Source organism: Balaenoptera acutorostrata, chromosome 8, assembly GCF_949987535.1.
Source record: "Balaenoptera acutorostrata chromosome 8, mBalAcu1.1, whole genome shotgun sequence".
Classification (NCBI taxonomy): domain Eukaryota; kingdom Metazoa; phylum Chordata; class Mammalia; order Artiodactyla; family Balaenopteridae; genus Balaenoptera; species Balaenoptera acutorostrata.
The window spans coordinates 116,582,254-116,597,833 of record NC_080071.1 but is presented as its reverse complement, the minus strand read 5'-3'; the positions used below and the strand labels follow the sequence as shown (position 1 = coordinate 116,597,833).

At 43.8% G+C, this 15,580-nt stretch overlaps 1 protein-coding gene across 1 annotated transcript in view; it reads left to right on the top strand.

The window, feature by feature from the left end:
* The window catches only part of LCT (lactase), a 52,349-nt gene that overhangs the window by 16,793 nt on the left and 19,976 nt on the right, over positions 1-15,580 (top strand). Inside the window, exons 6-7 of the mRNA XM_007192050.2 lie at positions 2,201-2,927; positions 13,034-13,679. Of these exons, the coding sequence (XP_007192112.2) occupies positions 2,201-2,927; positions 13,034-13,679 (1,373 nt within the window). The remainder of the gene's footprint in view (positions 1-2,200; positions 2,928-13,033; positions 13,680-15,580) is intronic.

Sequence of the window (15,580 nt, the reverse complement as noted above, 5' to 3'; positions counted from 1 at the left end):
AGATGGCATAGATAGGAAAGCCAGCTGCGCAGTGGGACAGAAGCCTAACTCAGCAGTTTCTCAGGACAAAGGTTTTAAGTTATTGTGGGATTGCAAATAATTTCTTAGCACATGACTAAAGTACCAAAATTTGTAAGTGACATACTGAAAAAAAAATTAGAGTAGATTTGAGGTTATCTCCGTAATTATATCATTCTCATGAACTTATATTCCAATGCGCTTCTCGAGAAAAGTTTGATGTGGAAGCCAGTGCAGGGAGTTTCCCAGAACCCTCAGCTCTCCGTGGGGGTATGTTACACACCTGAACATCATGTACCGTGCGTCAAGGAAGGACCAAGGCCCGGAGGCAATCATTGGCTTCCCAGACCTTCAGCTAGAGCTCACCTCAGACATTTCTAGCACAGCTCTGTCCAAGATCATAAACTTCAGTTGCCACCACCTCTTTGTACTTTTTCTCTCCCAACATTTGGCTGTCCTCAGCTGTGTCTCCTTCCATTGTTCAATCCTCTCAACTCACTTCAAATCAGCAGTTCAGATCACCAGACCCTAAGCAGCTGTGCATGTCAGGCTTTGTGCTGGGAGTATGAACAGTATGATGAGCAAGTAGATCAGAACTGCTCTCTGTTCACACTTGGAGTCAGCTGAGGAGTGCTGGGCTATCTTTTCAGAAAAATAAAACTCAAGAGGTCATAATAAACATGGTACCCTGGGGACCTCCCTGGCGGACCCGTGGTTAGGACTCTGTGCTTCCACTGCAGGGGGCATGGGTTCCATCTCGGCTTGGGGAACTAAGATCCCACATGTCATGCATGACATGGCCAAAGAAAAAGAAAGGGGGCACCCTGAGATCACAGTGATTGCAAAACCACAAGATGACATGAGACACCGGCTCCAGGATTCTCTAACACCTTGATCTCTCAGTACCTTGCCTGCAGGGAAGATCCAACATTGGCTAACGTTAAACCAAGAGTGGGGGCGGGGGGTTCTCACTCAGGTGGATGTTGATGGAGAACCTGCAGGGGCAGGTGGAAGGGAGTTCTGAGAGGATGGACATCATTTTCTCGTCGGAGTGTTTTAGACCTCAGAAGTGAGACAGAGAGGCCCGCCAGTGATTCTAGCACAGAGTATGGCAGGAGATAATAGCACTGCTTCCCGGAGGAGGGAAAAAGAGCATTACCTGGGATGCTCTGAGGAGGCTTAGAGTGGGGGGTGAGGGGTGGCTGAAGGAGGGACACCTGGAGGGCTGGGCATAAAGACTTTCTGTGCTAAATCTCTTCCCAAGTTAGGCAAACCCAGGACTCCCAGCTCCAAGGCCTGTATGGCAAGTTCTGTGTTATCCAGGGGCAGTTTGTTTCTTCAAGACCTCTTCTCACCCAAGCCAGAAGGATGGTCATAGTCAGAAGGGTTGGGTCAGAACAGCTGAGTGGGCACCCCTCCATGTCCCTGGTGTGCTCCAGAGTCATTCATCTGTTCTGGGTAATCCACAACTATAGGCTATCATTTCCCCTCACCACTTTTCTACCAAATGCAGATGAGTTGATGCTTCACGAAATAGGAGGAGCTTAAGTTTGGAATGTCCAGGCTCCACTCCACGGGAGGAGGTCTTTCTGCAGTGTCCCCGTCACTTCTACCGGTTCTGTGCTCTGGGCCAACCTTGTATAAGTGTCAGCCCCTCGATGGCCCAAGGACAGGGAGGTGCTCTTGTACTCCACTCCCTCTCCTCATGTGTGTTCTCTTCTCCAGGTCAAACACACCCACCTCCACCAACCCTTCCTCAAGGTTGCCCTCTGCTGTTGTAACTGCTGCATGTTATCACGCACTGCTTTCCAGCCTGCAGGACAGGACTCAGATAGAGAAAACAATAAAGAAAGAAGGGACAGAGGGAAGGAGGAAGGAAGGAAGGAAGGAGAGAGAAGGAAAACAGATTAGAAGTAAATAGAATATATCAGACTTCATTGCATATGAGAATCGCATTTTTATGTTATGCTTTATTTCAGCTATGTTTATTTCTGATGTTTATTTCAGATACATTTATTTCTGAAATAAAATAGAACATGCACATAAATGTCTACACATCTACACACATACATAGTGATATGTGGTTAAAAGCACAGACTCTGTGCTGTACCTTACATTTGTGCATTTGTAACTTACAGAGTCATTACTTACTATGTCCCTTCATGTCACTTCACTCCTGCAGCAGGTCTTGTTCTCTGACTAACAACCTGACCCTCCAGACTGCCCTGCAGCTGGACCCGGAGACAGCAGTAGACTCCTCGCTGCCCCACTCGGCCTATCAGAGAGTCTGGGAAATGTTTGCCAACCAGTCCAGGGCAGAAAGGGATGCTTTCCTGCAGGATGTTTTTCCTGAGGGTTTCCTCTGGGGCGTCTCCACAGGGGCTTTTAATGTGGAAGGAGGCTGGGCCGAGGACGGAAGAGGGGCGAGCATCTGGGACAGAGTTGGACACCAGAACACCACCAAGGGCCAAGCAACGCCAGAGGTGGCCAGTGACAGTTACCACAAGGTGGACACTGACGTTGCCCTGCTTCGTGGCCTCCGGGCCCAGGTCTACAAGTTCTCCATCTCCTGGTCCCGCATCTTCCCCACTGGGCAGGGGCAGAGCCCCAACCTCCGGGGCGTCGCCTACTACAACATGCTGATCGACAGGCTGCTGGACTCGCACATCGAGCCCATGGCCACGCTGTCCCACTGGGACCTGCCTCAGGCCCTGCAGGATCGCGGCGGGTGGCAGAATGAGAGCATGGTGGATGCCTTCCTGGACTATGCGGCCTTCTGCTTCTCCACATTTGGGGACCGTGTGAAGCTGTGGGTGACCTTCCACGAGCCGTGGGTGATGAGCTACGCGGGCTACGGCACTGGCCAACACGCACCAGGCATCTCCAGCCCAGGGGTGGCCTCTTTTAAGGTACTTCCCATCCTTGCAATCTCTACTTGTTGGAAGAGAAAGGACATTGGGTTGGAAAAATGTTATTTTACCTTCCCATCAGCAAGTCTTCCCTTTTTTTTTTCCTTTAAAAGAAATCAGAGGGAGGGAAGGAACCATAAATTGTTAATCACCTTATTTGTCCAAACACTATTCTGGCACTTTAAAAATTGTTGCCACCTCCTCAGAACGGCTCTGATGGATGAGGGAATCGGGGCTTAGGAGGAGAAGCAATTGGTGGTGATGACATTGCTAGTGGGTTAGCAGTGTGAAGCCAACATTTGAGCCCAAGTCCCTTGACTCCAAAGCAAGTTTTCCATGTCAGCCAGGACTCTTAATTGCAAGTGACAGAAAACCCAACCCAAACTGACTTAAACAAGGAGGGAGTTTCTGAGTTCTGGAAACTGAAAAGTCTTCGTTTTAGCTGATCAGAGTGGAGCTTGATTAGACCACAGATGATGTTACCAGGACTCGATTTTTCTTCTTCTCTTGCTCCCCTCACTGGCTTTATTCTTGGGCTGCCTGGTAGCCAGATGGCCACAGTCCTTCTCTCATATTTCAAGATCAGCAGAAAACAGAAAAGACAGCTTGCCTCTGTTCTGGCGTTCCCAGGGAAGTTCTCCCCATGCTCATGGTCTCTGCATGGGTCGCGTGCCCATCCCTGAACCAGTCACTGGGTCTAGGCTAGGGGACTGTGTGGCACTGATTGGTTTTGACCCAGGTCCCAGCTCTACCCCTCAACACACTGGTTGAGAGACAGGGAGGTGGGGAGGGGAGAGGGTGGTCTTTCCAGAGGGCAATCAGGGTATCATTTCAACAAGAAGGGGATGTATATCCTGGAGACAAAATTTAAAATGGCTTAACATGGGTCCCATCCATCATTTCCCTTTTTCTTCAGAATCTCCCAGGAAACCTACCAGCTTCCCTGGCTGCATTCTTCAGGACAGACAATTAGTCTAGCTTTCCCCCAGCACCTTCTGGGTTCTGTTCTCTTCTGAAAGAGGAGCATTCACTGGGCCCCAAGCTAGATGTTAAGTGCCATCAAGACACTTAACTGCCCATTAGAAAATTAGAGAACAATTCAAAATACCCACAATGAGAGTGAGCTGGAATACTGTGAGTAAATGACTCAATGAAATGCCAAAATATAGCACTTAAGTCAAGGCTTCCATTCTGCTTTTGTTCAGCAAGTGACCGTACCCACGGAGAGAGAGAACACTTCTGAAAGGGGAAAGCTTGAACCTTTCTGTTTGTCTCTTTGTTGTAAAACTCATCCCAGCCTTTTCACCTTAGGCTTCTTATCCCTACAGCCGTGGCTCCTGAGACTTTTCTACAGAGACTTTTATAAGAAAGTCCACCTCACCTTTTTTTTTTTTTTTTTTTTTGTGGCTGCGTTGGGTCTTCATTGCTGTGCGCGGGCTTTCTCTACTTGCAGCGAGCGGGGGCTACTCCTCGTTGCGGTGCGTGGGCTTCTCATTGCGGTGGCTTCTCTTGTTGCGGAGCACAGGCTCTAGGCGCACGGGCTTCAGTAGTTGTGACACGCAGGCTCAGTAGTTGTGGCTCATGGGCTGTAGAGCGCAGGCTCAGTAGTTGTGGCGCACGGGCTTAGTTGCTCTGCAGCATGTGGGATCTTTCTGGGCCAGGGCACTAACCCGTGTCCCTTGCACTGGCAGGCGGATTCTTAACCACTGCGCCACCAGGGAAGCCCCACCTCACTTTTCTCTTTCAATTCTTCCTTTTATTTACAAAACATTATGACACCATTAAGGAAAGATTTCCAAGAAAAGATCTTTCTCATAGTTCTACCAGTATTTCCTTCCAGTCATGGCTTCCTTACATTCATAGTGTAGTCACAGTGTGCACTCAGCTTAGTGCCCTTGTTTTGTTGTTTTTATTGAAGTATAGTTGATTTACAATGTTGTGTCAATCTCTGTTGTACAGCAAAGTGACTCAGTTATACACATATAGACTTTTTTTTTTAGGTATTTAGTCTTTATTCTGAAGCTGATAGACAACAGTTTTTTTTTTAATTTTATTTATTTTTTTATACAGCAGGTTCTTATTAGTCATCCATTTTATACACATCAGTGTATACATGTCAATCCCAATCTCCCAATTCATCACACCACCACCACCACCACCCCGTGGCTTTCCCCCCTTGGTGTCCATACGTTTGTTCTCTACATCTGTGTCTCTATTTCTGCCCTGCAAACCGGTTCATCTGTACCATTTTTCTAGGTTCCACGTATATGCGTTAATATACGATATTTGTTTTTCCCATTCTGACTTACTTCAGTCTGTGTGACTGTCTCTAGATCCATCCATGTCTCAACAAATGACCCAATTTCGTTCCTTTTTATGGCTGAGTAATATTCCATTGTATATGTGTACTACATCTTGTTTATCCATTTGTCTGTCAATGGGCATTTAGGTTGCTTCCATGACCTGGCTATTGTAAATAGTGCTGCAATGAACATTGGGGTGCATGTGTCTTTTTGAATTATGGTTTTCTCTGGGTATATGCCCAGTAGTGGGATTGCTGGATCATATGGTAATTCTATTTTTAGTTTTTTAAGGAACCTCCATACTGTTCTCCATAGTGGCTGCACCAATTTACATTCCCACCAACAGTGCAAGAGGGTTCCCTTTTCTCCACACCCTCTCCAGCATTTGTTGTTTGTAGATTTTCTGATGATGCCCATTCTAACTGGTGTGAGATGATACCTCATTGTAGTTTTGATTTGCATTTCTCTAATAATTAGTGATGTTGAGCAGCTTTTCATGTGCTTCTTGGCCATCTGTATGTCTTCTTTGGAGAAATGTCTATTTAGGTCTTCTGCCCATTTTTGGATTGGGTTGTTTGTTTTCTTAATATTGAGCTGCATGAGCTGTTTATATATTTTGGAGATTAATCTTTTGTCCATTGATTCATTTGCAAATATTTTCTCCCATTCTGAGGGTTGTCTTTTCGTCTTGTTTATGGTTTCCTTTGCTGTGCAAAAGCTTTGAAGTTTCATTAGGTCCCATTTGTTTATTTTTGTTTTTATTTCCATTACTCTAGGAGGTGAATCAAAAAAGATCTTGCTGTGATTTATGTCAAAGAGTGTTCTTCCTATGTTTTCCTCTAAGAGTTTTATAGTGTCTGGTCTTACATTTAGGTCTGTAATCCATTTTGAGTTTATTTTTGTGTATGGTGTTAGGGAGTGTTCTAATTTCATTCTTTTACATGTAGCTGTCCAGTTTTTGCAGCACCATTTATTGAAGAGACTGTCTTTTCTCCATTGTATATCCTTGCCTCCTTTGTCATAGATTAGTTGACCATAGGTGCGTGGGTTTATCTCTGGGCTTTCTATCTTGTTCCATTGATCTATGTTTCTGTTTTCCTGCCAGTACCATATTGCCTGGATTACTGTAGCTTTGTAGTATAGTCTGAAGTCAGGGAGTCTGATTCCTCCAGCTCTGTTTTTTTCCCTCAAGACTGCTTTGGCTATTCGGGGTCTTTTGTGTCTCCATACAAATTTTAAGATGATTTGTTCTAGCTCCGTAAAAAATGCCATTGGTAATTTGATAGGGATTGCACTGAATCTGTAGATTGCTTTGGGTAGTATGGTCATTTTCACAATATTGATTCTTCCAATCCAAAACATGGTATATCTCTCATTCTGTTGGTATCATCTTTAATTTCTTTCATCAGTGTCTTATAGTTTTCTGCATACAGGTCTTTTGTCTCTCTAGGTAGGTTTATTCCTGGGTATTTTATTCTTTTTGTTGCAGTGGCAAATGGGAGTGTTTCCATAATTTCTCTTTCAGATTTTTCATCATTAGTGTATAGGAATGCAAGAGATTTCTGTGCATTAATTTTGTATCCTGAAACTTCACCAAATTCATTGATTAGCTCTAGTAGTCTTCTGGTGGCAGAAGGTAGGGTAGGGTTCTTCTGGTAGGAAGAGAACCCTTCTGGTAGGGTTCTCTATGTATAGTATCATGTCATCTGCAAACAGTGACAGTTTTACTTCTTCTTTTCCAATTTGTATGCCTTTAATTTCTTTTTCTTCTCTGATTGCTGTGGCTAGGACGTCCAAAACTATGTTGAATCATAGTGGTGAGAGTGGACATCCTTGTCTCGTTCCTGATCTTGGAGGAAATGCTTTCAGTTTTTCACCATTGAGAATGCTGTTTGCTGTGGGTTTGTCGTATATGGCCTTTATTATGTTGAGGTAGGTTCCCTCTATGCCCACTGTCTGGAGAGTTTTTATCAGAAATGGGTGTTGAATTTCATCAAAAGCTTTTTCTGCATCTATGGAGATGATCATATGGTTTTTATTCTTCAATTTGGTAATATGGTGTACCACATTGATTGGTTTGCATATATTGAAGAATCCTTGCATTCCTAGGATAAACCCCCCTTGATCATGGTGTATGATCCTTTTAATGTGTTGTTGGATTCTGTTTGCTAGTATTTTGTTGAGGATTTTTGCATGTATATTCATCAGTGATATTAGTCTGTAATTTTCTTTTTTTGTAGTGTCTTTGTCTGTTTTTGGTATCAGGGTGATGGTGGCCTTATAGAATGAGTTTGGGAGTGTTCCTTCCTCCCCAATTTTTTGGAAGAGTTTGAGAAGGATGGGTGTTAGCTCTTCTCTAAATGTTTGATAGAATTCACCTGTGAAGCCATCTGGTCCTGGACTTTTGTTTGTTGGAAGATTTTTAATCACAGTTTCAATTTCATTACTTGTGATTGCTCTGTTCATATTTTCTATTTCTTCCTGGTTCAGTCTTGGAAGGTTATACCTTTCTAAGAATTTGTCCATTTCTTCCAGGTTGTCCATTTTGTTGGCACAGAGTTCCTTGTAGTAGTCTCTTAGGATGCTTTGTATTTCTGCGGTGTCTGTTGTAACTTCTCCTTTTTCATTTCTAATTTTATTGATTTGAGTCCTCTCCCTCTTTTTCTTGATGAGTCTGGCTAATGGTTTATCAATTTTGTTTATCTTCTCAAAGAGCCAGCTTTTAGTTTTATTGATCTTTGCTATTGTTTTCTTTGTTTCTATTTCATTTATTTCTGCTCTGATCTTTATGATTTCTTTCCTTCTGCTAACTTTGGGTTTTGTTCTTTTTTCTCTAGTTCCTTTAGGTGTAAGGTTAGATTGTTTATTTGAGATTTTTCTTGTTTCTTGAGGTAGGCTTGTATAGCTATAAACTTCCCTCTTAGAACTGCTTTTGCTGCATCCCATAGGTGTTGGATCGTCATGTTTTCATTGTCATTTGTCTCTAGGTATTTTTTGATTTCCTCTTTGATTTCTTTAGTGATCTCTTAGTTATTTAGTAATGTATTGTTTAGCCTCCATGTGTTTGTGTTTTTTACGTTTTTTTCCCCTGTAATTCATTTCTAATCTCATAGTGTTGTGGTCAGAAAAGATGCTTGATATGATTTCAATTTTCTTAAATTTACTGAGGCTTGATGTGTGACCCAAGATGTGATCTATTCTGGAGAATGTTCCATGTGCACTTGAGAAGAAAGTGTAATCTGCTGTTTTCAGATGGAATGTCCTATAAATATCAATTAAATCTATCTGGTCTATTGTGTCATTTAAAGCTTCTGTTTCCTTATTTATTTTCATTTTGGATGATCTGTCCATTGGTGTAAGTGAGGTGTTGAAGTCCCCCACTATTATTGTGTTACTGTCGATTTCCTCTTTTATAGCTGTTAGCAGTTGCCTTGTGTATTGAGGTGCTCCTATGTTGGGTGCATATATATTTATAATTGTTATAACTTCTTCTTGGATTGATCCCTTGATCATTATGTAGTGTCCTTCCTTGCCTCTTGTATTCTTTATTTTAAAGTCTATTTTATCTGATATGAGTATAGCTACTCCAGCTTTCTTTTGATTTCCATTTGCATGGAATATCTTTTTCCATCCCCTCACTTTCAGTCTGTATGTGTCCCTAGGTCTGAAGTGGGTCTCTTGTAGACAGCATATAGATGGGTCTTGTTTTTGTATCCATTCAGTAAGCCTGTGTCTCTTGGTTGGAGCATTTAATCCATTCACGTTTAAGGTAATTATCGATATGTATGTTCCTATGACCATTTTCTTAATTATTTTGGGTTTGTTTTTGTCGGTCCTTTTCTTCTCTTGTGTTTCCCACTTAGAGAAGTTCTTTTAGCATTTGTTGTAGAGCTGGTTTGGTGGTGCTGAATTCTCTTAGCTTTTGCTTGTCTGTAAAGCTTTTGATTTCTTCATCGAATCTGAATGGGATCCTTGCGGGGTAGAGTAATCTTGGTTGTAGGTTCTTCCCTTTCATCACTTTAAGTATATCATGCCACTCCCTTCTGGCTTGTAGAGTTTCTGCTGAGAAATCAGCTGTTAACCTTATGGGAGTTCCCTTGTATGTTATTTGTCGTTTTTCCCTTGCTGCTTTCAATAGTTTTTCTTTGTCTTTAATTTTTGCCAATTTGTTTACTATGTGTCTTGGTGTGTTTCTCCTTGGGTTTATCCTGTGTGGGACTCTCTGTGCTTCCTGGACTTGGGTGGCTATTTCCTTTCCCATGTTAGGGAAGTTTTCGACTATAATCTCTTCAAATATTTTCTCTGGTCCTTTCTCTCTCTCTTCTCCTTCTGGGACCTCTATAATGTGAATGTTGTTGCGTTTAATGTTTTCCCAGAGGTCTCTTAGGCTGTCTTCATTTCTTTTTATTCTTTTTGCTTTATTCTGTTCCGCAGCAGTGAATTCCACCATTCTGTCTTCCAGGTCACTTATCCGTTCTTCTGCCTCAGTTATTCTGCTATTGATTCCTTCTAGTGTAGTTTTCATTTCAGTTATTGTATTGTTCATCTCTGTTTGTTTGTTCTTTAATTCTTCTAGGTCTTTGTTAAACATGTCTTGCATCTTCTCGATCTTTGCCTCCATTCTTTTTCCGAGGTTCTGGATCATCTTCACTATCATTATTCTGAATTCTTTTTCTGGAAGGTTGCCTATCTCCACTTCATTTAGTTGTTTTTCTGGGGTTTTTTCTTGTTCCTTCATCTGCTACATAGCCCTCTGCCTTTTCATCTTGTCTATCTTTCTGTGAATGTGGTTTTTGTTCCCCAGGCTGCAGGATTGTAGTTCTTCTTGTTTCTGCTGTCTGCCCTCTGGTGGATGAGTCTATCTAAGAGGGTTGTGCACGTTTCGTGATGGGAGAGACTGGTGGTGGGTAGAGCTGACTGTTGCTCTGGTGGGCAGAGCTTAGTAAAACTTTAATCTGATTGAATGCTGATGGGTGGGGCTGGGTTCCCTCCCTGTTGGTGTTTGGCCTGAGGCAACCCCACACTGGAGCCTACCTGGGCTCTTTGGTGGGGCTAATGGCAGACTCTGGGAGGGCTCACGCCAAGGAGTACTTCCCAGAACTTCTGCTGCCAGTGTCCTTTTCCTCATGGTGAGCCACAGCCACCCCCTGCCTCTGCAGGAGACCCTCCAACACTAGCAGGCTGGTCTGGTTCAGTCTTCCTTGGGGTCAGTGCTCCTTCCCCTGGGTCCCGATGCACACACTACTTTGTGTGTGCCCTCCAAGAGTGGAGTCTCTGTTTCCCCCAGTCCTGTCGAAGTCCTGCAATCAAATCCCACTAGGCTTCAAAGTCTGATTCTCTAGGAATTCCTCCTCCTGTTGCGAGACGCCCAGGTTGGGAAGCCTGACGTGGGGCTCAGAATGTTCATTCCAGTGGGTGGACTTCTGTGGTATAAGTGTTCTCCAGTCTGTGAGTCACTCACCCAGCAGTTATGGGATTTGATTTTACTGTGATTGCGCCCTTCCTACTGTCTCATTGTGGCTTCTCCTTTGTCTTTGGATGTGGGGTATCTTTTTTGGTGAGTTCCAGTGTCTTCCTGTCGATGACTGTCCAGCAGCTAGTTGTGATTCTGGTGTTCTTGCAAGAGGGAGTGAGAGCACGTCCTTCTACTCCGCCATCTTGGTTCAGGCTCCCTGGACATTCTTTTTTAAGTATTCTTTTTCATTATGATTTATCCCAAGAGATTGGATATAGTTCCCTGTGCTATACAGTAGGACCTTGTTGTTTATCCATTCTAAATGTAATAATTTGCATCTACCAACCCCAAACTCCCTGTCCATCCCTCTCCCTCCCCATCTCCCCCTTGGCAACCGCAAGTCTGATCTCTATGTCTGTGGGTCTGTTTCTGTTTTGTAGATAGGTTCATTTGTGCCATATTTTAGATTCCACATATAATATCATATGGTATTTGTCTTTCTCTTTCTGACTTATTTCACTTAGTATGATCATCTCTAGTTGCATCCATGCTGCTGCAAATGGCATTATTTTGTTATTTTTTATGGCTGAGTAGTATTCCATGGTATATAGGTACCACATCTTCTTTATCCATTCATCTGTTGATTGGCATTTAGGTTGCTTCCATGTCTTGGCTATTGTGAATTGTGCTGCTGTGAACATAGGGGTGCATGTGTTTTTTTATTTTTTAGAGTAGTTTCAGGTTCACAGCAAAACTGAGTGGAAGACACAGAGATTTCCCATTTACTCCCTGCCCCCACACATGCATAGCCTCCCCTGTTATCGACATCCCCCACCTGCGTGGCAGATTTGTTACAATCAAGGACATATACAATGACCTATACACTGACTCATTATCACGCTAGTGCCCATTTTTTACTTGAAATGTCATTAAACCTTTTCCATGTCATTACATGATCACAGTGATTGTTTCTGATGGTTGCCTAGTATTCCACTGAGCACCCTGCCCCGACACCAGCAAGCTTAGAAGGGAAGCCTTCCTGCCTTTTGGAAAGGAGCATAGTTTGCTGTTGGAGATTAGGACCCACCCAGTTAAGAACTAACATTTGGGACATTAGAAGCAGTCAGGAGCTTCTCTTCCTAGAGCATGTTTTGGGTGTAAAATTCTTCAAACATAGGTGTCATCATCTTCACATGATAAAAAGGAAAAGAAAAAGGCACTAAGCGGTAGCAAACCTCCTCCTGCACTCCAAGTTTCTGCTCTGTGCTCTGTGTACACAGTTGCATTGAATCCTCCTGGATGGATCCATAATTACCCACTTCCTGCAGACAAGGAAGCTGAAGTCAAGAGAGAAGATGGTTTGAGTTTACTGAGCGTGTTAGTGATAGAGTCAATATTTAAATGTAGGCTCGTTATACTCCAGATACCCCACCTTTGCCGTTTCTCCTGGTGCTCCACCAAGGAAAGATGTTGACATTTGTAAGACTGTGAGTTAAGTCTACAGCAGATCCTGGTTGTGGTTTCTCTTCCTAGATTTCATTAAGTAGAAAGGAGAACAGGAAGGCTAGAAATAATTTTCCCCTCTTTTGTATGTTAACTAAAATGATCGCCCCTGCCAATTAGTTGTGGACTAGTCAATAAGCACTTACTGGGACTTCCCTGGTGGCACAGTGGTTAAGAGTCCGCCTGCCAATGCAGGGGACACGGGTTCGAGCCCTGGTCCAGGAAGATCCCACATGCCGTGGAGCACCTAAGCCCGCGTGCCACAACTACTGAAGCCTGCACGCCTAGAGCCCATGCTTTGCAACAAGAGAAGCCACCGCAATGAGAAGCCCGCGTACTGCAATGAAGAGTAGCCCCTGCTCGACGCAACTAGAGAAAATCCACATGCAGCAATGAAGACCCAATGCAACCAAAAATTTTAAAAATTAAAAAAAAAAAAAAAAAAGCACTTACTGAGGACAGAGGCAGAGGAACTGTGGGTGATGATCCAGGCCTGAGGTCAGACTGCCTGTGCTCTCCCCTTCTCTGGATCCTGTGTTCCTTACCTCTATCACAGTAATAGTATTTGTACTTGCCACATAAGTGAGGATCACACAAGAGAAGTCATTGACACCTGTTATTGTTAATGTGGTTGTGGTGCTGTCGCTATCGACCTGGTGATGGTGGTAATGGTGGTATTGATGTGTTGACACAGTTGTGGATGTTGTTGACATTGTTGCTGTTGACTTTATTAACTTGCTACTGACTTTGGTGTCGACTTGCTGACGTTGTTGTTGACTTGTTATTGGCTTGTGGGTGCTGTTGTTGTCACTAAGACCTGTATTTCCTTCTTTCTTCCTCACAAGGTGGCTCACGTGGTCCTCAAGGCTCATGCCAGGGCTTGGCACCACTACAACAGCCAACATCGCCCACAGCAGCAGGGGCGGGTGGGCATTGTGCTGAACTCAGACTGGGCAGAGCCCCTGTCCCCAGAGAGGCCTGAGGACCGGAGAGCCTCTGAACGCTTCCTGCACTTCATGCTGGGCTGGTTTGCACACCCCATCTTTGTGGATGGAGACTACCCGGCTGCCCTGAGAGCCCAGATCCAACAGATGAACAAACAGTGCCCCACTCCTGTGGCCCAGCTCCCTAAGTTCACCGAGGCAGAGAAGCAGCTCCTGAAGGGCTCCGCTGACTTTCTGGGTCTGTCCCATTACACTTCCCGCCTCATCAGCAAGGCCCAAGGAGATACCTGCATCCCCAGCTATGATACCATTGGAGGCTTCTCCCAACACGTGGACCCTGCTTGGCCTCAGACCAAATCCCCTTGGATTCGTGTGGTACCCTGGGGTATAAGGAGGCTGTTGCAGTTTGTATCCTTGGAATACACAAGAGGCAAAGTTCCAATCTACCTGGCTGGGAATGGCATGCCCATAGGGGAAAGTGAAGATCTCATCAATGATTCCTTGAGAATTGACTACTTCAATCAATATATCAATGAGGTGCTCAAGGGTAAGAACGTGGATATGCTGGTGATTGGAACGTGGGTGGTATTTCATCAAGTCTTCAGAGTTTTGTTTTAAGGGACAAAGACATTCTCCCAAGGAAATGAAGCCAAAAAGTAGTATTTGTAGTAATAGTGTGAGTGCTTCATATCAGCCTCCTAACTCTCTCCCTCAAAGGCCTCAAGCCTTTACTTTCATATTCCTAGTCCCTACAGTGCTCCCTTCTACCCTCTGCCTGTCTGAGTCCTATCCATCCATCAAGCCTCATCATCTTTTAACGCATTTAGGTAACAAATATTTATTGAGTGCCCATTACATGTCAGGCATTGTGCAAGACAGTAGGGGTACAATACTGAACCAACGCCATCTTTTCCCAGAGGGGACTCAGAGTCTACAGAGGGGCGCAGACAGAAAAGTGCAATATATGGTGATGATGGCATTACAGGGTGGCATGAGGACACTCAGGGTGGGACTCCAGCCCATTAAATCTTCCCTCATCGCTCCAGCCTTGCCTGATCTTCAATTCATTTCCTTTAATGGGGTATAAAATCTACATTCCACATCATTCACTTTGGTCCACTTAACTTATATCTACAGTCCCATTTTTACCTTGTATGTCTTTTTATTTCAAGTAAAAAGGAGCGGCAAATAGGTTTCATCTCGTACGTCAGTCCTAATCAACTGATAGTGGCTAGTTGTCTGCCTAGAGGGCTGTGTTGAGAAGATTTTGAGGCCTTGTCTAGAATCAAAGAGAAAGAGTTAAAAAGTGATCCCTGCCCTGGGCACTGCAGTAAGGAATGGAGACCTACATCCCACTGTTGGTGAGGTCAGACACCCTCACTTCACCTGTACTCTCCTCAGTATCAAGGAATCCCTTTAAGACATTATCTCAAGTGATCCTTGAAACAGCCTTGTTCAGTAAATAGGGGCAGAAATTATCTTCATGGGACAACTGTGAAAACCGATGCTCTGAGAGATTAAATGATATGCCCAGACATCCAGTGCGTGGAGCCATAGGCCCTTCTATTTCTGGCTCAGCTCTTCCTTTTGCCCACTAACTGATGAGGCTTTTATTAATCTTTATGTTCCCAGAGCCTAGCACAGCCTGGGATAAAGTAGGTGCTTACTAAATTACTGAGTGAATGAGCAATGTTACCTACCTCTTGCACAATCATCCACAGCTATTGCTCTGATTCCTGGTTGACTCACTAGAACATTTTTAATTCTTTCACAGTTATGGAGGCCAGAAGTCCAAAATCAAGATGTCACTAGGAACACTTTCCATCCAAAGGTTCCAAGGGAGAATCCTTCCTTGCCTCTTCCAGCTTCTGGTGGCTCTAGGCCTTCCTTGGCTGTGGCTGCATGACTCCAATCTCTGCCTTCACCTTCACATGGCCTTCTCCCCTACGTCACTTATGATGATGCTTGTCATTGAATTTAGGACCCACCTTGATTAATCCAGGATGGTCTCATTTTGAGATCCTTAACTTAGTGAATTATATTTGCAAAACCCCTTTTGCCAAATAAGGTTACATCAGTAGTACCAGGAGTCAGCACTTGGATATACCTTTTTGGGGACCACCATTCAAGCCACTGAATCAGAGAATACATTTTTTTAGGCTTTATTTCTCCTTTTAAAAACGGAATGCGTGATGATTTCATGTCAATATTACTAAACATAAAGAAGAAAAATCAAAAGCACATTTTTTAAAGATTAAATGATTTATGTATTCTGTATTAAACCAAGGAGTCCTGACACTAGCAGATGGGGCACTTTTTCTTTATTATTCATTTTAAGGTAGGGACACACCTTTGGATTGAGACTTTATGGCCATAGATGTGGCCTGATGTTTTGTGTGGGTCTTATGGATTTTCCTTTTACTTGTTATGAGGAGGAAAAAGGGTTAA